The sequence below is a fragment of the Drosophila pseudoobscura genome, chromosome X (assembly GCF_009870125.1).
Source record: "Drosophila pseudoobscura strain MV-25-SWS-2005 chromosome X, UCI_Dpse_MV25, whole genome shotgun sequence".
In the NCBI taxonomy this organism is placed as follows: domain Eukaryota; kingdom Metazoa; phylum Arthropoda; class Insecta; order Diptera; family Drosophilidae; genus Drosophila; species Drosophila pseudoobscura.
In genome coordinates this window covers 52420433-52443576 of record NC_046683.1, presented here as the reverse complement: position 1 = coordinate 52443576, position 23144 = coordinate 52420433, and the positions used below count along the sequence as shown (strand labels likewise).

The 23144-nt window shown below is 46.9% G+C and overlaps 6 protein-coding genes across 14 annotated transcripts; 3 read left to right on the top strand and 3 right to left on the bottom strand.

Annotated features, from left to right (window-relative positions):
* Positions 1 to 32: 32 nt before the first annotated feature.
* scny (ubiquitin specific peptidase 36) lies at positions 33 to 7333 on the top strand. 2 transcript variants are annotated; one of them, XR_004469904.1, is made up of 5 exons: positions 33 to 1072; positions 2644 to 3374; positions 3443 to 5263; positions 5535 to 5941; positions 6348 to 6399. XR_004469904.1 is itself a non-coding variant. In XM_001353826.4 (4 exons), exons 1-4 carry the CDS (start codon positions 718 to 720, stop codon positions 6744 to 6746), a joined length of 3306 nt encoding a protein of 1101 aa, XP_001353862.4. In that variant the 5' UTR covers positions 34 to 717; the 3' UTR covers positions 6747 to 7333. The 2 variants fall into 2 exon arrangements, 1 of the variants encoding a protein (XP_001353862.4); XM_001353826.4 differs by lacking the exon at positions 5535 to 5941 and having other exon boundaries at positions 34 to 1072; positions 6348 to 7333.
* A 142-nt stretch (positions 7334 to 7475) lies between these two features.
* On the bottom strand, positions 7476 to 8639 carry vito (nucleolar protein viriato). The gene is made up of 2 exons (XM_001353825.4): positions 8477 to 8639; positions 7476 to 8425 (listed from the first exon to the last, which is right to left on the bottom strand). Exons 1-2 carry the CDS (start codon positions 8536 to 8538, stop codon positions 7708 to 7710), a joined length of 780 nt encoding a protein of 259 aa, XP_001353861.2. The 5' UTR covers positions 8539 to 8639; the 3' UTR covers positions 7476 to 7707.
* A 1502-nt stretch (positions 8640 to 10141) lies between these two features.
* Myt1 (protein kinase, membrane associated tyrosine/threonine 1) lies at positions 10142 to 13343 on the bottom strand. Of its 3 annotated transcripts, XM_001353824.4 has the most exons (5): positions 13173 to 13343; positions 11756 to 13110; positions 11050 to 11195; positions 10628 to 10989; positions 10142 to 10565 (listed from the first exon to the last, which is right to left on the bottom strand). In XM_001353824.4, exons 2-5 carry the CDS (start codon positions 12834 to 12836, stop codon positions 10436 to 10438), a joined length of 1719 nt encoding a protein of 572 aa, XP_001353860.3. In that variant the 5' UTR covers positions 12837 to 13110; positions 13173 to 13343; the 3' UTR covers positions 10142 to 10435. The 3 variants fall into 3 exon arrangements, with proteins under 3 accessions (XP_001353860.3, XP_015043227.1, XP_015043228.1); XM_015187741.2 differs by lacking the exon at positions 13173 to 13343 and having other exon boundaries at positions 11062 to 11195; positions 11756 to 13140; XM_015187742.2 differs by lacking the exons at positions 10142 to 10565; positions 10628 to 10989 and having other exon boundaries at positions 11125 to 11242; positions 11756 to 13343.
* A 96-nt stretch (positions 13344 to 13439) lies between these two features.
* On the top strand, positions 13440 to 14822 carry Pmi (Transmembrane protein Pmi). The gene is made up of 4 exons (XM_001353823.4): positions 13440 to 13590; positions 13888 to 14036; positions 14091 to 14275; positions 14338 to 14822. Exons 1-4 carry the CDS (start codon positions 13568 to 13570, stop codon positions 14500 to 14502), a joined length of 522 nt encoding a protein of 173 aa, XP_001353859.2. The 5' UTR covers positions 13440 to 13567; the 3' UTR covers positions 14503 to 14822.
* Positions 14823 to 15038: 216 nt separating this feature from the next.
* PGRP-LD (Peptidoglycan recognition protein LD) lies at positions 15039 to 16687 on the top strand. 5 transcript variants are annotated; one of them, XM_015187736.2, is made up of 4 exons: positions 15039 to 15309; positions 15605 to 15886; positions 16072 to 16253; positions 16315 to 16687. In XM_015187736.2, exons 1-4 carry the CDS (start codon positions 15279 to 15281, stop codon positions 16651 to 16653), a joined length of 834 nt encoding a protein of 277 aa, XP_015043222.2. In that variant the 5' UTR covers positions 15039 to 15278; the 3' UTR covers positions 16654 to 16687. The 5 variants fall into 5 exon arrangements, with proteins under 5 accessions (XP_015043222.2, XP_015043223.1, XP_002135092.2 ...); XM_015187737.2 differs by lacking the exon at positions 15605 to 15886; XM_002135056.3 differs by having other exon boundaries at positions 15039 to 15886; positions 16318 to 16687.
* On the bottom strand, positions 16668 to 22849 carry Cralbp (Cellular retinaldehyde binding protein). 2 transcript variants are annotated; one of them, XM_033382479.1, is made up of 2 exons: positions 22725 to 22849; positions 16668 to 17969 (listed from the first exon to the last, which is right to left on the bottom strand). In XM_033382479.1, the coding sequence occupies exon 2, from the start codon at positions 17890 to 17892 to the stop codon at positions 16900 to 16902; it is 993 nt and encodes a 330-aa protein (XP_033238370.1). In that variant the 5' UTR covers positions 17893 to 17969; positions 22725 to 22849; the 3' UTR covers positions 16668 to 16899. The 2 variants fall into 2 exon arrangements, with proteins under 2 accessions (XP_033238370.1, XP_001353858.2); XM_001353822.4 differs by lacking the exon at positions 22725 to 22849 and adding an exon at positions 19864 to 20107.
* Between the last annotated feature and the right edge of the window lie 295 nt (positions 22850 to 23144).

Genomic DNA, 23144 nt, shown 5'->3' with positions numbered 1-23144 from the left:
TAATCTCAATATCAATAGTTCTTTGGTTTTCTTGCGAAAACATCGACCGACGCTAAAATACCATAACGCGTCTATTGATTCGGCGCGAGTGGGCAAGTCGAAACGACGAAGACGTGCGAAAAGAGAATCCGCAGTCGGAAGAAACACGAGGAATCGTAAAGCCAACTTTTCGTTTCAAAATGTGCTCGAACTATTGTTGAAAATTTTGCGATTCAATTGAAAATGTTAAGCCGAAACGCGTTTTCTTCAAATTTCGACTAAATCGAAGTGTATATTCTTTTTAGAGCCATAAAAAGGGTTTCGGAGTGTGTGTGTGCGTGTGTCGGTCGTCCGCAGTCGGTGAGAAGCAAGGCAAAGAGAGAACCAGAAAAGTGGTAGCGATTGTTGCAGCAGCGCGGCAACGAACCGTCGGTGAAGGACGTGTCGCGGTCGGAGACGAGACAGGGGGCTGGACTATCGTGGGCGGAGGATCTGCAAGGATCACAAATGTGCCGCAGCTAACCGAAGCCGCCGACAGCAGCAGCAGCACGAGAGGCAGCAGCCATAGAAAAGGCGGATGCTGTTCATTTCCCACCTCCCCACCGGCGCCCCCATTATTCTCAGCCTTGTTCTTGGTTATCACCCGTAACCGCAGCGACTTTGAGTTGTCCCAGGAAGCGATAGCAGATATTTTTCAAAATTCCTCCACAAACACCCACGAGCAGCAGGAGCATCGCCATGCCCGTTTCGATGGCTGTATGCGAAACGGCGAATGTCGTCAACGCTGCGCTCCGCGAATCGCTTGGCGTCGGGAACGGCAGCAGGGCTGCTGACGAGGCCAAAAAAACCGGCGGAGGCGGCGGCGACGACTCTGACTCTGAAATGCATAATCAAATTGCTGTCAGTGCGTATGCAAAGCGGATTCTAATGTCCAAAATCGAGTACGAGGAGGTCCCCAACTACCACGACTCGGTGCTGGAGCAGTTGAAGAACAAGTACATAGTCATCAAGCAACCCAGCAACAACAACAACAGCAGCAGCTGCAACGGGAGCAACTTTGGCAACAGCAAAGTTGTGGGAGCAAATGGACACGGTGAGTAGCGTAGGAGACGACGAAGAGGGGGAAGAGAAGTTGCCCCAATCGCTTAGTAGTTGGTTTTCTCCGTATCCGTGTCTCTCTCTCTCTCTTATGTTTCTTTGTGTCGCAATTTGAAAAATTTTCCATGTGCGTCTCTTGGTTTTGGTAGACAGACACAAGCACACACAGAAATACATGCATGTGTACATATATTTTATGTTTATTTTAGCCAAAACTATGGCCTGGTCAGAGGGAATCACGTGTGTGTGGTTTTTCCGCTTTAATTTTTACACTCTTGGCTTTGCTGCAGTTTGCCGACAGCGGCGCCGGCAGCGCGGCCAACGCAAGCAGCATACCTGTACTTTTTGTTGCGTGCGTATACATTGGCGTTTGTCCGTGTGTGTGATTGTGGGAGAGAGAGATTGGGTGGTGTACGTGTAAACAGTGTGAAAAGAAATGTGAAAAAGCAAAACAAGTACAACACCGCAAAGAGTGAGTTGGACAGGCAGTCAGCAGCAAGAAGTGGCAAGCAGAGAGGAGAGAGCTTACTACGCTAGTTCTGAATTGCCGAATCGGCAGCTGAAGGCGGAGCAGTACGAGAATAAAAAAACGTGCTGCCGTCGCGGCAAACATCCGCACGAGGCGGCGGCCCCCTCTCTATGTAAATATGTATGCTCCTTTTTTGCACACACATATGGCCTGATGCTGTGCTAGCAATAGTATTTTTTTTTTTAATTTTTTTCTTTTTGCAAATGCGTTGCATTTTTGTCTTCTGCAACGTTGCTTATATGAATGAATGGAGAAAAAAGTAAAAGAGCAATTGCGAAATGCGTGATTCACTCTCTCACACACACCCACACATATGCTGCTGGCTGGCATTCGCTCAGCTGCCTCAAGCAGGAAGTTAATACAAAGACAATACAAGGCGACGCTGTAATAAGATGAGGTCGGTCTGGTCTGGGTCTGGTCAATGCCTCAGCCTGGCCAACAAATACAAAGGGGAGCAGAGCAGAGCAGTGTTGTGGCTACAACAACCACTGTCAAGTCGCGCCAAAAATTGAGTTGGCAACACTCGTGCTCGTGGCATTTCGATTTGCATAGGACAGAGGGGGATGGCACTAGTGTCTGAGTCGACGCAGTGTCCGATTCTCTAACGAGAAGTGAAACGCTGACACTCGCTCGCTGTTATCTACCATGGCGTACCACACAGGTGACCATATGTGTGTGTGTGCCTGTGTGTGTCAGCAGTTTCCCCCTATACTATATAGAAAAATATCGATATTTGAGAAAAAACATCGATGTCTGCTGTGGACACCCAACCATCGATGACATCGATGTTAACATCCACCTCTACTGGTCTTCCCTGGCCACCTTGTCATAGTTGTAATTTTAGTAGCAAGCAAGCGCGGAACGAGTAAAGAATCTTTTCAATGAGCAGAGTGCTCAATGCACAATGACTGTGATAATTGTGGACAGTTTTGGCCTGTGGCTACTTTTCAAACTGCTCCTCAAACTGCTCCTCAAACTGCTCCTCCTTTTTAAAATTCTCTGGCGTGTGCTCAATCAATTTGCTGGTTTATTCGCAGACAATGGGAATAATGGCCATCGCAAGCTGACCCAGTCAGAGTCCACCCAATCGGGTCCCAGTCCCAACGAGCTGCCAAAACCAAAGCGCGTCCTCTATCCCCGAGAGAACATCAGGATCGGGTGGAAGCAATCGGAGCGCAAGTGGCAGGTCGGCACGGGCATGATAAATGTGGGCAACACCTGCTACCTTAACTCAACGCTGCAGGCCCTCTTCCACATACCCGCATTGGCCAACTGGCTCGTCTCGGAGCAGACGCATCTGGAGAACTGCAACATAACCGAGTCCAATGGCGGTTGCATCATCTGCGCCATGGCCAAGACACTACAGTCGACGCAGTCCTGCCAGTCGGCCATGCGTCCGTTCCACATCTACTCGAAGCTGAAGCAGATCTGCAAGCACATGGTGGTGGGACGGCAGGAGGATGCACACGAGTTCCTGCGCTTCCTGGTGGAGGCCATGGAGAAGGCGTACTTGATGCGTTTCCGCAACTTCAAGGAGCTAGATCAGCTGGTGAAGGAGACGACCCCACTGAATCAGATATTCGGTGGCTACCTGCGCAGCGAGGTGCGTTGCCTCAGCTGCAGCCACGTCTCAATCACCTTCCAGCACTTCCAGGACCTTCTGCTCGATATACGCAAGTCGGACACGCTCGAGGAGGCGTTCGACGGTTACTTCTCGAGGGAGCGACTCGAAGACATGGGATACAAGTGTGAGGGCTGCAAAAAGAAGGTGAGTCCGACATTTAGAAAGAGTTAGGAGTGCTTGTGGTTGATTTATAATCTTTAATCCACTTGCAGGTCTCGGCCACCAAACAGTTCAGCCTGGAGCGGGCCCCCATCACGCTGTGCATCCAGCTGAAGCGCTTCTCGATGATCGGCAACAAGCTGACCAAGACGATCAGCTTCAAGCCACGCATTGACCTGAGTAGGTTTGCTGCCCGCTCGCCGGCGGCTGCCGCCCAGCCGCTTACCTACCGCCTCGTCTCCATGGTCACACACCTGGGAGTCTCTCAGCACTGCGGCCACTATACGGCCATCGGTATGACCGAGTCGGGCAGCTACTACAACTTTGATGACAGCTACGTGCGCCCCATTGCCATGCAGAGTGTGTGCAACACCAACGCCTACATCATGTTCTACGAGCTGGATCTGTCACAGACCACTCCGCTCAAGAGCAATGGCTTGCGTCTGACCAATGGCCACAGTCAAGTGGCTGTCCCAGCCACAGTCTCCTCCTCCTCACCCACGCATACACGTTTCATTGGTCCCCAGCTGCCGCCAGGCGGTATCAATGGATATAGCAATGGCCATGCCACTGGTAGTTCCAATGCCCAGAAGACTGCCATTCAGTTCAAGCAGCAGCATCAGCAGCAGCAGCAGCACCCACAACAGAACGGTCTCCAAGTGGGGACCGGAAAGTTTCAGGAGCCTCCGCACGCGAAGTCTCCACTGGCTGGCGCATACAATAAAGGCGAAGCTTTTCCATCTACAACTGCAAATGGTAACAAAAGTTCCTCCTCCTCAGCCAGCAACAGCAACCACAACAAATCGGTAAACCAACTACAGCACCAGCAACATTATCTGCCAATATCCTCCGAGGATGAGGACAGTGAAGACGGAGCGACGGCGACGGCAACAGCAACGGCCAGGCCGACGGCACAGCTGCCCAGCATGCCCAAGATGACGGAGGACAGCAGCGACAAGCCAAAGACTCCGTTAAAGAGCTCAGTCAAGACCAATCTCGTTAAGAGTCTACTCAAGACGCCACTCAAGAGCCTGGTGCCGTACGAGTCGGCCTCCGAGGAGGATGAGCCACTGCCGAATCCACGAAAACGCCGCAGCGATTCGGATTCAAGCGACTCGGACCCCCAGCCGGGTCATGTCAATGGTCACACCAAGACCAACGGAGGAAGCCTTACCAATGGGAATGGCTTGGGCAAAGCCAAGACTATTTTGGCGACATCCTCCTCCTCGTCATTGGCGTCCGCCTCTGCGTCCGCCGCATCGTTGGTAAACATTAACAACAACAACAACAGCAGCAAACAAAAGACTGATGCCATAGACGAGATATTCAAGAGCCTCAACAACTATCAAGCCAAACACAAGCCACCACCACCGCCAGCCATCGACGACAGCGATGATGAAGATGCAGATGAGGAAGAGGAGAATAGCAAGCTGACCAACGGCTGGCAGCCACAGAAACAGTCACAATCGCTGACACAAAGCAAAGCCCCGCCTTCTCCCAAGACACCACCCTCGCCGGCCGTCATTAAATCTAAGACGGGCATCTGGAAAGTCACCCGCAACGATGACAATGAAGATGAAGATGATGACGACGATGAAGATGAGGAGGAGCAGCACCAGGTGGTGTCAACGCCAGCTAAAAACCCTCGTAATCCCTTTGCCAAGTCCTCAACAACACCTGGCGCCAAACGGCAGAAGCTGCTCAATGGCATCGCCGTCAAGTCACAGCAACAGCCACGCGTGGGTAATGGCTACCAGAGCGAGGCCTCAACCAATGGGAATGTCGTGAACGAATTGCTGAAGCAGACGCATCGCGGCTACGGCTCCGCCTCGGTCCTTAGTTGGAGCGGAAAGCCAGCGGAACTGGAGAAGGAGGTAAGTGAACACAAGAGCGTGCTCGTAGAACCGGCGGGCTCTGTGGCCCAACTAATCCACTAACAAATCCCAAAAAAAAAAAAAACAATAAAAACAAAAATTCTTGTGGTGGCCCTTCCATTTCTGATCCGATCTCTATCTCTTCCTGCATGCACTTCTCACTTGGGTTGTGGTTGATGCGTGTTGCATTTCTAATAAAAACGAAACTTGTTTGTAATTTTGCTTTCCATTTGTCTCCACACGATTTTTGTATCCTTCCCGATTCATTTAGACTTTTGAGTTGGTTTGTGCGAAACGGATAGCTGGTCACAGCAATGTGGATGTGGATGGATGGTAGCGGCGGCAACGAAGGCGTCGTCGCATCAGCAATCAACATCGACAGTAGCAGTGGCAGTGGCAGTGGCAGTGGGAGTATCAATAGCAGTAGCAGTGGCAGTGGCAGTAGCAATCACACCATGGCAACGGCAACGACAGTCGCTGGCGCAACCGAACCGGATACCCGGTAGGAGGCGCGGCAAATCAAATCCTTCTCAATACGAATACGAATACGAATATAGTCTGTGATTGCTTTGAAGTTATCCATCCATCCGTTGGACAGATCTTCAATGCTCGGCCCCCCGAAAATGGGTTCAAGAACCGTTGAGTTGCCTGCGCCTGAGGTTGCGGCCGAGAGCCTAGGTAATTCTCCCAAAGAATCCCGCCCCCCCAATCTCCATCTGGTGTTTATGTGTGTGCCTGTGTGTGTGCAATGAAGCTTATGATTTGACTGCTGTTGTCTCCTGTTCCCGCAGAGCCCTGTTTCTTTTGCTATAAAGTTCAACCGTGCCCGTTACCGTTTTGCCAGAAAAACTTTGAACTCAAAAAATAAAAGAAAAGAAAAAACAACTGTCGAACTTTTTGTGTGTTTGATGCAAGCCATTTATTACCTACTAGCATCCCATTTCCATTGTTCTTGTTAACTTTGTGGCTATCTCATCTGCATAAGCTTCATTACGGCCTGCCCTCTGCCCTCTGCCCTCATCCTTGAAGCGGAGAAGCAATTACTTACCAAATTTCGATTATTTTCTTGTTTCCCTTCGGTAAGCTGGTGGCGGAGGCTCGTGAGCAGCGACAGCACGACCACGACGATGAGGAGGAGAACGAAATGGATCGCGGACGGCAGCGCAAAGTGAAATCCGCAACGGCAAAGGCCTACAACAGCAGCACGCCCGGCTATAATCCATTCCAGGAGTACGAGAGCCAAAAGCGCTGGCACAAGTCAAGCAACGGCGGTGGCAGCTTCCCGCGTTACCACAATCAGAACTTTCGTCAGAATTTCCAGCAGCGCAACAAGTTCAAATACAATCGGTTCGGTGGACCCGGTGGCGCCAAGTTCCAGCAGCAGCGGGCCCTGCAGCGTCATCTGGCCTCCGGTGGCGTCTTTAACCGTCGGCAGCCGACGGGACAGCAACAGCAGCAGCAGTCACAGCAGTCTTCATCCTAACTGCCACTTGTGGCCGATGTGGACGCGGATGCTGCTGCAGCTCCTGCTGCTGCTGCTGGCGCCTGTGCATTTGTTATTGGATTTCGATTGCTAGTTCGGATGAGTTTTTATTTTTTTTTTTTGAACTGCTGATTGAACATGTTTTAGAATAGGACTTGTAAGCTATAAGCTAGAGCATAACTGTTGCGCCGTCTACACCCCTACCCCCCTAAAGTGCGCACCAAACCCTACCCATTAAACGAATGATTAAGTTTTAAGAGAAAAGAAAGAAAGAAAAAGAAATACGAGATCCCCGTGTATGGCATTTTATATATATATATTTATTGTGTTCTAAAAGATTACGTTCGGCATATGCAGCGTCTAAAAAAATTATCGCAAAACATTTTTTAAAAAAATGGCCGGCCCTTAATCTTTGCAAAAAAAAAACAACAAACAACCACTTAAATACTATATAAATGAGCTGCAAATGATGGAAAATAAAGCAACCCAATTACCTTTAAGAGACTAAAAACAACCCAATTTGTACATATATAACATACAATGAGAGTTTAGATTAAAACCACAGAGAAACTTGAGTATAATTTAAATGGCGCGCCCTTTTATTTATCGAGAGAGAGAGAGAGAGAGAGAAAGAGAGCAGAACAAGCACACTAGGAACGATATCCTGATGAGCATAGATGGCGCCGCGCCCCCACTGTTAATAAACCCCCAAATAATACGCATGTTGGATATAATTTATATATATACTATAATACAAGTATGAATATACCTATGAACAAAAGTGTGCGACCGGAGACGGAGCCGGTGACGGTGACGGCGTATTAGCAAAATTATTTTAGAAATTAAACAGTTTATTTCATCAACTAGTGTGTAATAGTAAATAAACCGTAAAACCAAACTATGTTAGATATCTAGATTTTATAGGCAAACCAAACAAACAACAAATGGTGTATAGTGCTGTCTAGTCGCCCCGCTGACGTCGGATCTCCTTTTTGTTCAACTTGCGGCCCTTGCTGTAGACAGTCGGTTGGCCGGCACCGTACTTGAGCTTCTTCCGCTGATGCTTCGGCACGCTCTTGATGGTATTGTTGTGGTTCCGCTTGGCCTTCTTCAGATTGACCTGCTTGTCCAGACGCTCCTTCTGCTTGAAAACTTTGCTCTTGTGCATCTTCTTCAGGGTTTTGGTCTTCATCAACTTGTCGAGATCTTTTTTGCTCCTAATGTCCGGATCATCCGAATGGGCCGGTTTCTTGGCCTTTGGCTCCACTGCAGCCGGTGCCGCTTTGCGTTTGCGTGCACTTGGGTCGTAGTCCATGCCGGGTATCCGATCGGGCCGGCTTGTATCCTCCACTTCGCTTTCCGACTGCTTTTCTTCTTCTTCGCTTTCCTCACCCGTGTTGGCGCCGATCATGTTTCCATGTGCTGCAAGGTCATTGGTGGACAGCTCTACGATTTTAACCTGAACTTCGTCATCCTCGTAGGTCTCTTGCTTTTCCTCCCCGGCCTTGTCCGCCTCGGTGAGTTCTTTCAGAGGTTCATAGGATTTCTTGAGGTGCTTGAAACCCTCCTTAACCTCTTGCCTGATACGTATACGCTCGTCTTTGAGGTTCTTCGTCAGCTCCGCCTTGGCGCGTGTGCGGCGCTCGTTCTTCCGTTTTCGGAAGCCAGTCAAAAACTCTCTACGAAAGCAGAAATTAGTAGAATGGGATGTTCTGACTGATCATACTTACTTGCGCTTCTCGGTATCGAAGACGACTTCAACTTTCTTCTTGGGGGTCTTTTTTCTGGCCATTTTACTCAATTATTTATATTTGTTTACCTCGCTGGCAGCAACATGTGCGACCTCCAGTGTTGAAAAGTGTGGGATTTTCATAAACGATAGATTTTGTGTTATCGGGACTGAGACTAACCGGACAGACCGTTTCTCTGCCGGCTCTACGATTTTCTTTCTCGCTCTCTCTGAATCGGTTAAGGCTCTCTTTGAATTGGTCGGCACCAATGAGTATCATTCTATACTTTAAAATTATGTACTTTTACTGTACTTGATATCGACTTAGGGTGAATATGACCAATTATTGGCGAATATTAACACGACACATCCGCATCCGGATCCCTGTCGCGACCGTTTAACTACTATTAAAATTGGTACTGATAAGTTAGTTTAAATATGAATTTTATGTTCACCTCATATAATACTATATCCATATAAACTTAGTTTTAAATATACCGCCAAACTACGAACCGGGTAGTTAATACGGGTCGACGCAATGTTTGCTCTCAGCCATTGAAAATCGTCCAAAAATAAATGCGATTAAAATACAGGTCCGTCAAGGCAGTATCCCAATGGTCGTAATGCTCCAACATTCTCTTTCGTAAATGGATAATGTCGTACAGGACTGGATATCTCTGGGCGGCGTAGAACATAGCATCCATCGGCGACAACGGCCATTAGGTACTGGTCAAGGTTTCGGCCTTGCAAAACCTTCAGTACCTTCCTCAGGGCGCAATAGATCTCCACGCTTCTTATCTGCTGGACTTTCAGCGTTGCCACAGTCATATAAACGGTTCGGTATGCGTTCCATCAATCCGGCATAAAGCAATTGCCAGTGCCTTCCAAACGTTGTGTTGGTCATCTCTGCCAATTGGAGGGAAGTGATACTCGTCCATACCTAACATATTAAATATGTATTAATTACTAGCCCATATTTGGGCCAGACTCATGTGCCGAGAATCGAGCAGCATTCCCGCAACACTGTCAACATTCTGCATACCCTAGGTAAAAGGATATTATAGAAATTTTGCGGAAATTTTTACCATTCCAGGCTCTAATTAATGCAGAAACTAGTCGAGCTCTGTTTTAATCTCGTTTCAACGATATTTTGCAGTTTATTGTCTTCTTATGGAGACCAATAATGAGTATTTGGATTTGGATCAGGATATGCAGGAAACTAATCAACTAAATGAATACGTCTTAAACATATAAATTTGAGAAAATTCCTTTATTAATAATGTTTTAAAAACAGTTTGGAAAACAGGATCTTTATATTAAATTACATAAATAGGGTATAAAAATGCCCATACTTCGGTTGAGAAGCAAAATGTCTTCAAATACCAGCAACATTGACAACATTGCGGATGTTTTTTTGTTGAACTTTTTTGTTTAAACCTTGTTTTAGACAAATACAATAAATGAGAGTACTTACAAGTAGTTAATCTTGTAAAAAATTTATTCATCAATGGCATAAAATTATGTGGGCAGGGCTGAAAGTTCTATCTAGCTAGTCATATTCGAAGGAATATCAAAAACGAGAAATATGTATAATAGCACCGCTACGCATCTAAAGCATATTCTGTCGCTCACACTGATGCTTTTTCCATAAGGTCTCATTCGATCATAAACTTCAGCTTTTTTCTGTTTATTTTTTGTAACTTTTCAAATCGCATTTTGTATATATATCACATGATTATATGTTCAAGTTCAACAAGTTCTTCTAAAGAAGCATTAACATTACACAACTGTATGCCTAAATCTATTAATTTTCGTACAACACTAAAGTCTACAACTACACTAAATATATTTAACGATATACGATGTTGCCATATGTACCTGGTTTACCGTTTGAGAACTGATATATTGTTTTTGTATAATAAATTCATTCCGTTTCCATCGATCGTCCTCCCTCCGATCTTCACTCATCGTCGTAGTCCAGCACAAATAGTTTCTTGCGCCGAAACGAAGAAGTTTCAAATAATTTGAGCGACGCAACATTTGAATAGGGACTGTCAAGCTCCAAGGTTGGGATGGTTTTTCCCAGTGAACTGAAAGATTATGATAGTCTTACTAATCATCTAGCTTGCATCTTTTGGATGCTCCTACTCACCTTCTCCTGGACGAGTCTAGGCGGGACTTGCCCTGGTTGTGATTTAGTGGCGTGGAATTTATTACATGCGGCGTTTCCTGCTTTGATAGCTCTAGTTCATCGTCGCCGGTTAAAAAGTCGGAGGCATAGCAATCTCGATTGGTTATGGGCGTGGATCCAACCAGCTGAAACTCGACACGCGGTACTGCGGCTAGGAATGTGGTTGGGGAGGAGGGTGCTGGCGTTATGGTGGGTTGGGAGGGGGAGATCGGCTTATACAGATGCAAGATCTCCAGGAGATAAAAGAGACATCGGTAGGCGAACGATTTCCAATTGCACACTTTTCCATAGACCACGCGCCGTGACTTGCGAAAGCTCCTCGACTAGAAAGGATTACGAATGAGATTCAATGATTTAATGGCAGTCCTCACACGATTTCATACCAGATTACTGACAGTTATCAATGACTTTTGATTCTCCTGCATTCTCTGTAGCTTCGGGTGGGACAACAGTGTGTCTGTGGTTGGCCGAGCCGCTGGATCCGGCATCATCATGGACTTGATGACCAACTGTAGCTCCTGGGATATTTCTAGACGAATACGAACAAGCCATGGCTTACACACCGTTTTGAATCCACTGTGGGTTAGTGTTGTGTTGCTCATGAGTGAGTGAACAAAAAAGAGTTGTTCACTTAAGTGAGCAACTGAACATATTCCTTCCAAGCTGTTCTTTGTTGTTCACTTGTTCTTTGTTGTTCACTTGTTCTCTACTCAGTTTTTGCGCAATTTTGCTCCTCAAAGGGCATATTGCGATCTGGCAGCTGTTGCTCCTATTTGCGTTTACTTCAATCTTTTTGTATTACCGGCAAAGCTGTTTACTCTTTCAAAAATTCAGTATGTCGCTAATTCGAAAGTATATTGAAATTTGGAACCATCTGTGCATGAATAGTGAACAACTGAGTGAGCAACTGAGCCAGTGAGCAACTGCTCAGTGAGCAACTGAGCAAGTGAGTAACTGAGCAATTTAAGAGCGCAAGTGAGCAATATGAGTGAGTTGACTCACTTACTCAAAAAAGAACAAGTGAACATGTTCACCAAAATGAGCAATGTTTGCCCAACCCTACTGTGGATGTACATCTGGTGTACTCACTGTCAATGAACTCTTCGGGCAGGATGCCGCGACGCAGCTCATGCCAGAGCGGTCCGTTTGAGGGCAGCTCCATGTAGCAGGCCAGCTCCAGCATGGCGATGCCCAGACTGAAGACATCCGCTGCCTTTGAGAACTGGCCCTGCAGGATCTCGGGGGCCATGTACCGAGAATCGCCCTCAGTGGCATGCTGACTGTTGGCTCTGTCCACATCGATGACGAGGCCAAAGTCCGCCAGCTTGCACGTCTCGTCGTCCTCTCCGATGAGCACATTGTCCAGCTTAATGTCTAAATGGATGAGATTCCGGTCGTGCAGTGACTTGAGAGCGCGCAGGAGGTCCAACAGGATGTGCCAGATGCGTTCCTCTGGAATTTGCTGGCACCGCAGCAGATATTGCTCTAGGCTCTCGCGGCACAGCTCCATCTGCATGTACAGGCGATCGTACTGCTCCCAGGCCCGAATGAATCGGATGCAGTTTTCGTGGCCGGAGAACTCCTCGTACCTGCGCACCTCCTCCAGCCGCTCGGCCCGGTACTGCTCGCCGCGGAACAGCTGTTTCGAGATTTTCACTGCGTACAGTCGACCGTCAGACCGGTCGCGCACCTGGAACACTTCTCCGAAGGATCCCTCGCCTAGCTTGGCCAGACGTTCGAAGCACAGCTCGAAGTGGCTCTGGTCGCCGAAATCTGTGCTGCTGGCATCCTGCTGGACATTCGGCGATGCCGGCAGTGTATTGGCATCCGGAAACTCCACACCCCGAAACGATATCGCATGGGCGATGTTGGAGCTGTTGTGGGCACTGCAGGATCCCAGCGACTGGCTGTTGTTGGCGCCATTGTTGTTCTCCACGGCCACGTACCCGCCTTGCGACAAGCGGCCCTTGTACTTGGGCGGCCGAAATCGGTTGCTGTTTTCGTTCCCATTGCACTGCTTGTGTCTGTGTTTGTCGTCTCGCAATTCAGGTAGAGGTAAACGATGCATTTCCATTTTGCGATTCGGTGTTTTTTTAATGAGTTTACTGCGCACAAAGTGTGACCATATCTGCAGTGTGACTGTGGTATTTAAAATATACGCACAAAGCATTTATTTTTGGATTTTATTTTTAGCTTGCTGCTGCAACACGAAATGAGCGAATATTATAGAGTTCAGAAATTGTTTATCATTCCAGGCTCCAATGATTGCAGAAACTAGTCAGTCTCTCAGTTTTAAAGCTATTGACGATATTTTGCAGATAGTGGTCTTCTTGCAGAGACCAAGAATAGGTATCAGGATCGATGTATGTACATATGTGTACACAGGAAACTAAACACATGCATGAATAGGTCTAAGACATGTCAATCTGGAAAAGCTTGAAAAACTGAATTTGAGTGTTAACTAAATGAAATAGGGTATAAAGATGTCCATACTCGAAGTACATACCTGTTGACCAGCAACAATGACGTAATATTCCAGACACACTTACGTTTCATTCCGTGCACACTTACGTTTTCTTGCTGTGACTTTAATTGCTTAAACCTCATTTAAGAAAACATTAAATAAAATGGAATTATTCAAATTAGCATAACTTGTAGAAAATGTATCTATCAATTGGATAAAATTATGAGTTCTAAGCTAAGAGCTTAAGCTAGCTAGTAATATTCAACCGAATATCAAAAACGAACAATATGGAATTTGAATACACATAGTTCTTCAGTATATTATGAAATTTGAGACGTGGTTTCGGTATATTTCTGAGGGTCAGACCGTGTATTTTATCGACAAATTTGCGGTCACACTGTGTTTTATTCATTAACAAATGCAACATTAATAACAAAATGGTTAGCAGAAGCGTAGAAAGGTGAGTTTTCCCCCAATTTAGAACGAGGCGTGAGCGGCATAGATTACGCAAGACGCACGTACGGCCAGCGAGTGCAGCGGAGTTCTGGAATTCCCAGGGCACCTGGTCTGGTTATGCAATTTGTTTCGCGGCTTTCTTTATTTATTTGCATCAGACCATGGCTTCTGTGAAGGCAGCTGCAGTCGGGAACTATCGCGCCTACGTCGCGACCTTAACCTTGGTAGCGACTGCGGCTCCGTCTGCAGATAACTGTGATTGATGCATGCCCCATTACGCTTGAATTCTTTCTTTATGCAGTACGAGTAAAGTGCCGACATTCCATGTCATAAGGGAGGTATACGACAGCTCCAACGCCCATGAGCGTTTCGAGGCAGAGCTGGAGAAGGCGCTGGAAGCCAAGGTAGACTTTATTATCATTGAACCGCAGCGCCTGGGCGACGAAACAGGTGAGGCAATGAACTAGAGCTCCCATTTTATGATTCCTTGCTGATGATTGACAGGTCGCTGGATTTGGGTTGGTAATTGTTTGCATAAATCGGCCGTGGCTACCGGAGCTGTATCGCTTGTAGCTAGTTTGCTGTGGCACGATAGGCCCATTGTTGCGGTCCCCATCTGTGGACTCTCGCTCTTCTGCGCGGGCCTGTACACGGTATCCTGGAATTCGGATCCTTGTTGTCAATATCAGGTGATGTTTGGGTCTATATCATTGATTATGATTACCCTAACTAACTATACCGAACTAACTAGGTGGAGAACAACGACACCGTTTTAGAGAAGCTGCCACTTACAGATGTATCCTCGCCTGTGATCCTGGGCTATGCGTCCAACTCAAAAACCAAATACTTGCACCGCGGCGTCGCCTTCCTGTCGGCTGCGCTGTGCGCTTGGCAAATCTGGCGGTCATATAAGTAGACAGCGAGGTAAGGGCCGCCAGCAGAGAGACAACAGCATGAGAATTACACAATATTTAATAAGTTTACTTTAGTGACCTAAGCAAATGCATTTTATTTAGATATCCCAACGTTTCGTTCGTACTAGTAACCAGTCTTGTGTCTTGTGCCTTGTGTTGCCAGGCACATCACATTTTATGTGATTGAAAGTGTAAATTGTCGTATGTAGTGTAAAAGTCTCAGTTGTTGTCCAGAAAGATCGCCTCCAGGAAGCCCAGGAGCTCGCGACTTCATGTCTTATTTTCGATGTATCACGATATAGTTTTAGGAGCAAAGTCTTAAGAAAGTATAGTCCATTGTTCTGAGCTGTAGCGCTGTAAAAATAATTAAGTAAAAAGCCCAATTCTTTTTTGTATAAATCAATTAATCATTGTTATTAGCAACTAATTAAACAAATAAAAAATAGTAAAAAACAAGTGAAAAGCTCAAAATAATCTAAAAACGCAAAACGAGAGAGCCCCAAGCTGGAGCTAAGCTGATTTGATTTGATACCATAAGAGTGCACACAATACTCATAATCATATTATAGGACAGCTTTATGGCAGGGAAATGTTGAGATGAAATGTTTTCAATGTATCGTCATGCGGGTCACTCCTCTCTCTCGTTGTTCTCGTTTCAGTCGTTTTATGAGTTCTGCTGGCAGCGGTACGCGTCGTCAATCGATTGAGTGGTGTGAATTCCAGCGCAAGCCAGTTATAAGCTGAACCACCACTCATCCGGGAAGCCATCAGAGCAGTCATGGATTCCAACCAGAGTGCAGTGATCGCGGGTGAGTGTGGGCCCAGATAAGCTGTCGTCTGCCCCGATAAGATAGATAGCAGCCATGATATGATGTCTGGGATTAGCTGAAAGATCTCCGAGTGCCAGTTGAGTTAAAGCAATCTGGCATTCTGCCAAGATGCCCATCTTTGTGAGCTCCTATACTCTGCGTGCGATCAGCAAATTCTATGCCCACCAAGAGCAGAGCGGTTACGACAAGCTTGCCCACTTGGCAAATCAGCTGAATTTTTTTATCTTGGCTAAGCTCCGTCATGTGTTGTTTGCTCTATATTTCGCTATGATAGCATTGCGCCACGGCTCAGAGGCGACCTCCGACGGCAAGAGATCTCGATCCCTCTCCCAGGGCACATATGGAAGCCTCGGCACTGCGGATGACATCTTTATTGCTGTCGATGCGGTCAGCGGTAGTGTCAGTGAGTCTACCCCACTGCTGGACAAAGCCGCAGCACCTCCCCCATCTCCCCCATCGAACCACACAAAAGACTGCCTCAATTGGCGCTCTGTGGGATTGCTAGTTATGTGCGTCTCCGCCCTGGGATTGGCTGTATATTTGCTCTGGAGACAAAGTGAGTTTTATTGCTGAAGCGATCCGATCCGAGTATTTGCTCAATTTGTTTGTTGAAATAAATCTGGGAATGCTGTGACTTTTGATAAGCCGAACTGCGTGAGTTTTTGTGGGCAAGCGGAAATGGTCGATGATCGCCGACTGGGCGTGGAACTTCACTGCTGATTCACATCGTTTCCCTTGCAGCCCAACTGCCCGGCCTTGGGTATCGCCTGAGTCTGATCGAGCACGATATCTGGAGCGATATGGACCTGCATGGCCAGGGATCACGGCTGTTGGATCCGTTTGCTGTTGTTTCTGTGTACTTTACCCACACGTCCAGCGCTGCTTGCTCCGACGATTGCCTGGAGCTGCTACACAGGCTACAGGTGAGTAAAAGGGGTTCCATAATAAATATGTACTGTACCTAATAACATTTCAATTTTCTAGCAGAAGCATCGCTTGGAGGAGCTGCCCTACAACTTTCTTATAACCGGCGACTGTCAGGCTTTCGAGGCACGCGGCTGGCAGTATGAGAGTCACTTTGCAGAGCTCCCACAGGCCACTTCCCTGGTGGTGGCCTTTGTAGGGGACTTCAGCCAGAGGCCGCCCAGTGACTGCCAGTTGGCGACCGCCCAGGCACTGCTCCTGGAGTCCCTCAAGCGACGGAGACTCCACCCGGAATACAATCTGTTTGTGGTGGGAAATGCGGAGGCTGTGCAGCAGGAGCTGCAGCTCTGGCCGCGCTATGGTGGAAGGAGGAGAAGGAAGAGGAGGGAAGTCGAGTGAGTAGAGTCGAGCAGTTCCAAGTGATTCCTCTCGTTTATTGTACGCCAACAAAAAAAGTATACAAAAGAAGCGCAGGATGAGTAAAGCGGGGTGCCACCGAAAAGCGAAGCGGGGGCCCTTCAGGATATATCCCGTGCAGAGAAAACATCCCGAAGGACCGGCAAAGCAATGCGCTGCGTGAACGGATGATGCCTAAGACTAAAACCTAAAACTAGAGCTGGGCGCTGCCCGAGGTGGACCTATGAACTAGTCGAACTCCAGCTTCCGAAAGCTCCCCTCGATGGACTCGATCTGTGACACGAAGTTCGGCCCGGAGCCGGTCTTCTCGGAGTTGAAGCTGCTGCGGCGCTGGATGCCGCGGTCGGAGAGCAGGATGCACTTGTCCAGGCCCAGCACTTGGTCCCGCTTGGCGGCCAGCTCCTGCTTCCACAGCTCGATCATTTCGCGCATGGGCATTGTGCCGCCCATCTCCAGGGGCAGGCAGCCGGCGTCCACTGCCTTCATCAGCTCTTTCTCGCTGCCGTAGATGATGAGGCGGTTTTTCATCTTGGAGCTGACGCGGTTCTTCACGAAATCTATGAGCCACTTGAGCGTGGAGGGCACGTTGATCAGGTGGATCTCCTTGTGACGCATCGGCAGCGACTGCTCGCCCCACTTGAAGATGCGAGCAAACTCCGTGGGATTCCAGTTGGTCACATGAGCCGTGGAGACGCCGGAGAAGTCGCCCACATGCGACAGGCCCGTGATCTGTGTCTCCTGGTCCTCCATCAGGCACTCGTAGGTCAGGAAGTGGGCCTTCGCCTGGTCGCAGCTGGTGTGCACCTTTGGATTCAGTCCTTTGGCATTGATGATCACCACCCGCCGGCCGTGCTTGTCCCGCTGCGGCACAGCGAATATGTACCCCTGATCGATGAGATCCCCGAGACGCGGCTCCAGGTAGTCCAGATGGGTGCTCATGTGCGGGAAAGTGCGTCTGATATTGAGGTACTTGAGCATTGTCTGCTCCGCCATCGGCACACTAAACTTCTTGGCCCGCAGGAAGCGCAGCAGGAACGTGTCATCGCAGCGCACATTCTGCAGATCCTCGTTCTTCATCACCCAATTCCTGAGCTGCTCCAGGCTCTGTTCCCGCGTGCAACGGTCCTCGCGCAGCTCCCGCTTGGCGATCTTCAGCAGCGACTCGGGCAGCCCCATCACATTGGTCTCTCCTTGGTCCTGCACCATTTTGGTTTCCTTCATCTCGTTCCGACTGCAGATGCGACTGAGTGTGTCTACGGATGTTGATGCGGTCAGGCTCTGAACATGGATTGCGACAGCTGTGAATAAAATGTGAATTAATATAAGAAAATAATGATTAAATTGGAATTAATTGATCAACAAATTAATTCCTTCAAACATAATTTCCCCCCTTAATCATCAATATCTGCGTCATTCCCCATGCTAGCTAAAGCACCAAACAATCACCCATTCAGTCATCCACCCATTCGTCTTAATTCCATGACAATACCATACCTACTACCTACTAAAGGGCCAACTAAAAATTAGTTCAAGGTCCCAACGAGATCTCAAGGCTTACCCTCGGCCGATCACGATTCGCTGTAATTTGCAAATATTTGCTAATTAAAGCACACAAGAGACAAGAGACAAAAGACAGACGCGTATTTGTTAAAACACCAACCCAGCCAAATGCAAATGGACAATATATTTTTTAAACAGCATAAATTATTTTCTCGCCCGGGCCCAGGCCCAGGCGCTGGTCGGTTGTGGAAGCCATAAACTATAAAATGGCTGGCATTATGGCCACATACAATGGCCTGGTCCAAAGAAGCGAAAGAAACCTCAATTGCGAATTGGTTCAAGTTCAAAACTGTTTGCCGAAAGCGGGTCGGTCACAAATATAGATATTGAATATGGAAAAAAGTTGAGCAAAAAAAAAACTATTCATACGAGTAAGCTAGAAATAATTAGTCAAAAGCAAGAAAGAGTTGCACTGTTTGTCCAGTTTTTAACTTGTTGCATAATTGCAGAGACACAGAGGCACAGAGAAAGATGTATGTAGATGGGGAGAGCTGGGCTTAACAATGCCCCCGATTCGATTCGATTCGAGTCATTTCTGTTTGAGTCGCTCAAACACATCTCCCAGCAACAGCACAACATCACAACAGCACAACTCAATCATAATATTTGCACACAAATTGTGATTCGACTTTCGGCTTGTTTTGAAGCCTGCTGCTGCGAGTATGTTTGCCCTGCCCTCTTGCCCTTTTGTCTTTTATCTGTGGGGCGACTTCCCCAATCCACAGTCCCAATCCCAAATACAAAAATTAAATTCCCAAATTTCGTTTTCCCATGACACCCGGCGCCGCCGACAAATGCAAATTGGTTCGATTCGTTGCAGAGGCTGTGCCATTTAATTGATTTGTGACTTTTGGTATCCAGACAGAGGAGGGTATGGGATCCAAAAAATGTGTGTAAATTTGCATTTGCATTTGCTTTCGGTTTGTCGGAGTTGGTCGCTTTTCAGTTTTCGTTCGTTTTGCGCTTTTGCGTTTGCGTTTGCGTTTTCCTCCAACTGGAAATGCGATTTCAAAATGTCATTGGGCAATGGCGGGTTCGGTGCGGTGCGATTCGGTTCGGGCTTCCCAACTTGGATCCCTCTCTTGGATTGACTCGACTCGACTCTGTATAGCTTGCTGTCTATCTCTTTCTTTCTGGGAGTTTCAACATTTGTATTAGAGGCTCTTGAGGCTCTTGTGGCGGGCTTTTGTGTGGTTAACGGGCTAATAATGCAACAGGCTCTGGCAATCGTCGTTTATTTGATGATTTTCTCTCTCTTTGAAATTTTCACGAATGTTGATTGTTGATTGATTTATTGAATTGGTTGTTGTTTGTTTGTTTGTTGATTACTTTTGTGTGCAAATTTTCATAGTTTATAGCAAAAGGTTTCATAATTCCTAATCGATTCTTAGTTGAATGGGAATAGTGTTAAATAGTGTTAAAAAAAAAAAAAAAAAAAAAAAAAATGAAAAGCAGTTGCTAAGGGTTCCACGATTCATAAAAAAATGTTCTCAACGACGAATCATTGTGTATGTAATTTAAGCCTAGACCTTAGGACGGGAAATCTTTTGGGAAATCTATTGAAAATTTGTCCAAATCTTCCTGGTGGCATCCTATAACATATATTCTTATCACAATCACTTGAACACTTACACACTTGTTGAATCCTTTAGTCTAGAATTCGTTCCCGTAATACGCTGCGTATGCGCAATGCCAAACGCCCGTTTAAAGATCCTTGTCAGATGTCAGATAATTATGGCTATAGTTTGGCCAGTTTATTAATGTTCCCCTGATAAACTTTCTGAGTCAACGCGCCAAAAAAAAATCCAACGTCCGAACAACGCGAGCTCCAAAAAACGAATGACGTTTACTGGAGGAGGCTTCGGACAAGCAAGCAAAACAACGAATGAATCGTTTGGAACAACGAAGCCAGCGGCAGAAAAATTGTTAAAGAAATTAACTGGATTATATAATGCCCACACCACACACACACACACAAAGCCACACACACACAGATACCACTCGAACAGAGCTACAGAGGGGGATATTCGAATGCAATCTGATCGGTTTACTGTTGGTAAATGCTGCTGCTGCTGCTGTCGCTGCTGCTATTGGTGTTGCTGCCGCTGCTCTGCTGCATGGAGTGAACAAGTTTTTGGATAGTCCGAAACCGAAAGTGCGACGCTTCGGCTAAAGTACACGAACCTTTAGCCAGGCGGCGAGGCGGACAGCCTCCAGCCTGGGTCCCAGCCATCAAAGGTAGCCATAAAGTATTAAAGAGTTACGGCTGCCACTGGCACTACTGCTGGTGCTGCTGCTGCTGCCAGCTGTTAAGCAATCCCAGTGAGGAGGCATTAAGGCAGTGAGCCACTGAGCAAGTGAGCCATTCAGTCATTCCGCCAGTTGGTCAGCAAAGTTGACTGTAAATCAGGTTCGCTAGCGGTTCATTTTCTACTTTTTGCTCTCTCTCTGCTCATTTTCTCCTCATGCCTTTTCATGCCTACGATACCTCTCATTCCATGTGCCCGCGATGATGATTGGGTTTATTGATTACTCCCTCCCGTACATAAACGAAAATTTGCATTTTCATGGCACCATCACCAACAGCAGCAGCAGCATCAGCATCAGCTCCAGTTGGCAATGAAGCGGGAATGGTGGCCTCCAACCTTGAAAATGCAGTTCCCCATTGATGGTAATGATGGTGTCGCTTTTACTAATAGACAAACACCTAATGATCTCTCCCTAGCGGTATGCATGTATGTGTATGTACACCTCTCGATCAGAGCTGGGGCTGAGATACGTCATCTGTTGCTGTTTGCATACATGGGTCTGGGTTTGGGTCTGGGTCTCCGGCTGGTATGCGACCCATTCCCATCCCATCTTGATGGAGGGGAGACTGCAGTTAACAGATGCTCATGTTGTTTATGGGGGAAAAGCAGAGAAACTTTTCTTGTCTTGCTTCAGGGCCGTGGTCCGTGGTCCGTGGGCTGGTTGGATGAATGTTGGATTTGTTACTCAATGGGCGAAGGGCGTAGGTCTGTATTTATTGATGGCTGATGCATTCATTGGGTTGCGATCATCTGCATGCTAATTTAATGATCCGTTTCCGTTTGCCAGGAGGTAGTGCGAGGGGCACGCCCAAAGTGCTAAGTAACTCATTAGGCTTTTGTGACGATGATAATTATGTTGCTTTTCACAATGACAATCTCAAAATTTTCTTGATTGAAGGTCGATCGAAAGCGTGGGCAATCCTTAACCTTGCGGTGGGGAAATCAGTGTTTGTCCAATAAGGATTTCCAGCCCGCCTGCCTGGGTATTCCCCCGATTGCATTGCCAACCTTCGCCTCCGGATTGACCCACTCCCAACTACAGCAAGTCCACATTTTATACATACTTTAGCAACCATAATACCCGGTACTTCACCATGTGCTCTGTGCTGGGGGTAATGGGATAATGGTAATGTGCTCACTCATCGTTGGCACGTTTTTAATTTTTTACTTTTGTACAATTATATTTTGTTGGGCCTTTTCTCCGGCTCTTGGCTTGCCGCATAACGAGTTTTTCAACAGAGATGCCCCAACAGACAGTCTCTCAAATTGCTCCACATCAGCTGGTGGCCCATAAAGATGCCGCCACAGCCACAGCCACAGCCATAGCCACAGCCGCCTGCTGCCTGCCGGCCGCCGCCCGCCACCTCTCAATGTGAACAATAATAATTTTTAATAAACACATTACATGGCGCGAAGCAGCCGCCGCAGAAAACAATTGGCAACAATATCTGTGTGTGGAGGGGTTGTGGATTGGAATGGAAGCGGAGGGGCTGGAACCTGAGGTTGAGTAAATCTGACGGGGGAAACCTTTTTCGAAATGCCATTACAAACGAAATGCCCATACCATGACTGACTGACTGACTGTCTGCCCACGAGATTTCTGTTTCGTTTCTGTTTCTGTTTGTTTCGTGATTTTGGTCTTAGCCATAATTAACGACAAAGAAATTCAGCGTCGGAGCTTAATTATCATTTCGAAAATGACCCGAACATATTTTTTGTATGGTTCGTTGATGATTCTTGGCCGTAGCTTCTGGCCATGCGAAATCTCTTAGCTTGGCCCGCCGTTTGATCATAAATAATTTGCATATATATTTTTTGGTGATTTACGTAGAACATAATTTATCATTTCCATCGCCATTTAGGGGCATCGATGTGGGGGATGTAAACTTGTACAAACATGTAGATCTTGGAGTATTTGCCAAAGACGTAGTAACAACGCGGCTAAGACGCACTTCTGTGTGGCACAGAGCAATCATTGTCTTGGCTAATTTTCGATTTGGGTTTTGGTTTACAGTTTTTAGTTTGTTTTACTGTTGCCAAAGTTTCGTCACTAGTTAATTAAAATTGCACAATATAATGTCGCTGCTCTTGAGGCTGCACTCGGTCGGACGACCATTGTCATAAATTCCAGTTAATATAATTGCAAGGTGCCCGACTGGTTAACTGGAGCTGGTTTGTACCTACCTCGGCTCTGATTTTCCTCCAAATACTGTATTTCCGTTGACGAAAAACTCGCGAAACTGCTTTGAAAACGTCTGAAACGCGCAAAGGTTCAACGCAGAATCAAACAAGACGCACAACTTGCGGCCTGAGGTACAAAAAAACCTGGTTTGAAAGAGCTTTGACTGAGCACGAAACTGTTTGAGCATTTATAATGGCTGCATTTTTATCGCGAACAATAATGTTTATGTTTAAATGTTTACTTAGGCGTTTCAGACTTAATTGATTCTTCCTTGTTTTATTGAAGTCTGTTGTTAATTTGAATTTAAAAAGCGATAGCACTAAAGTTGTTTTAATCGATATTCCAAATACTGAGCTAGTGTGACCATTCATGTGATCGATATTTCTATCGATCGCTGTTAGAATTGTTCAACACTACTCCGC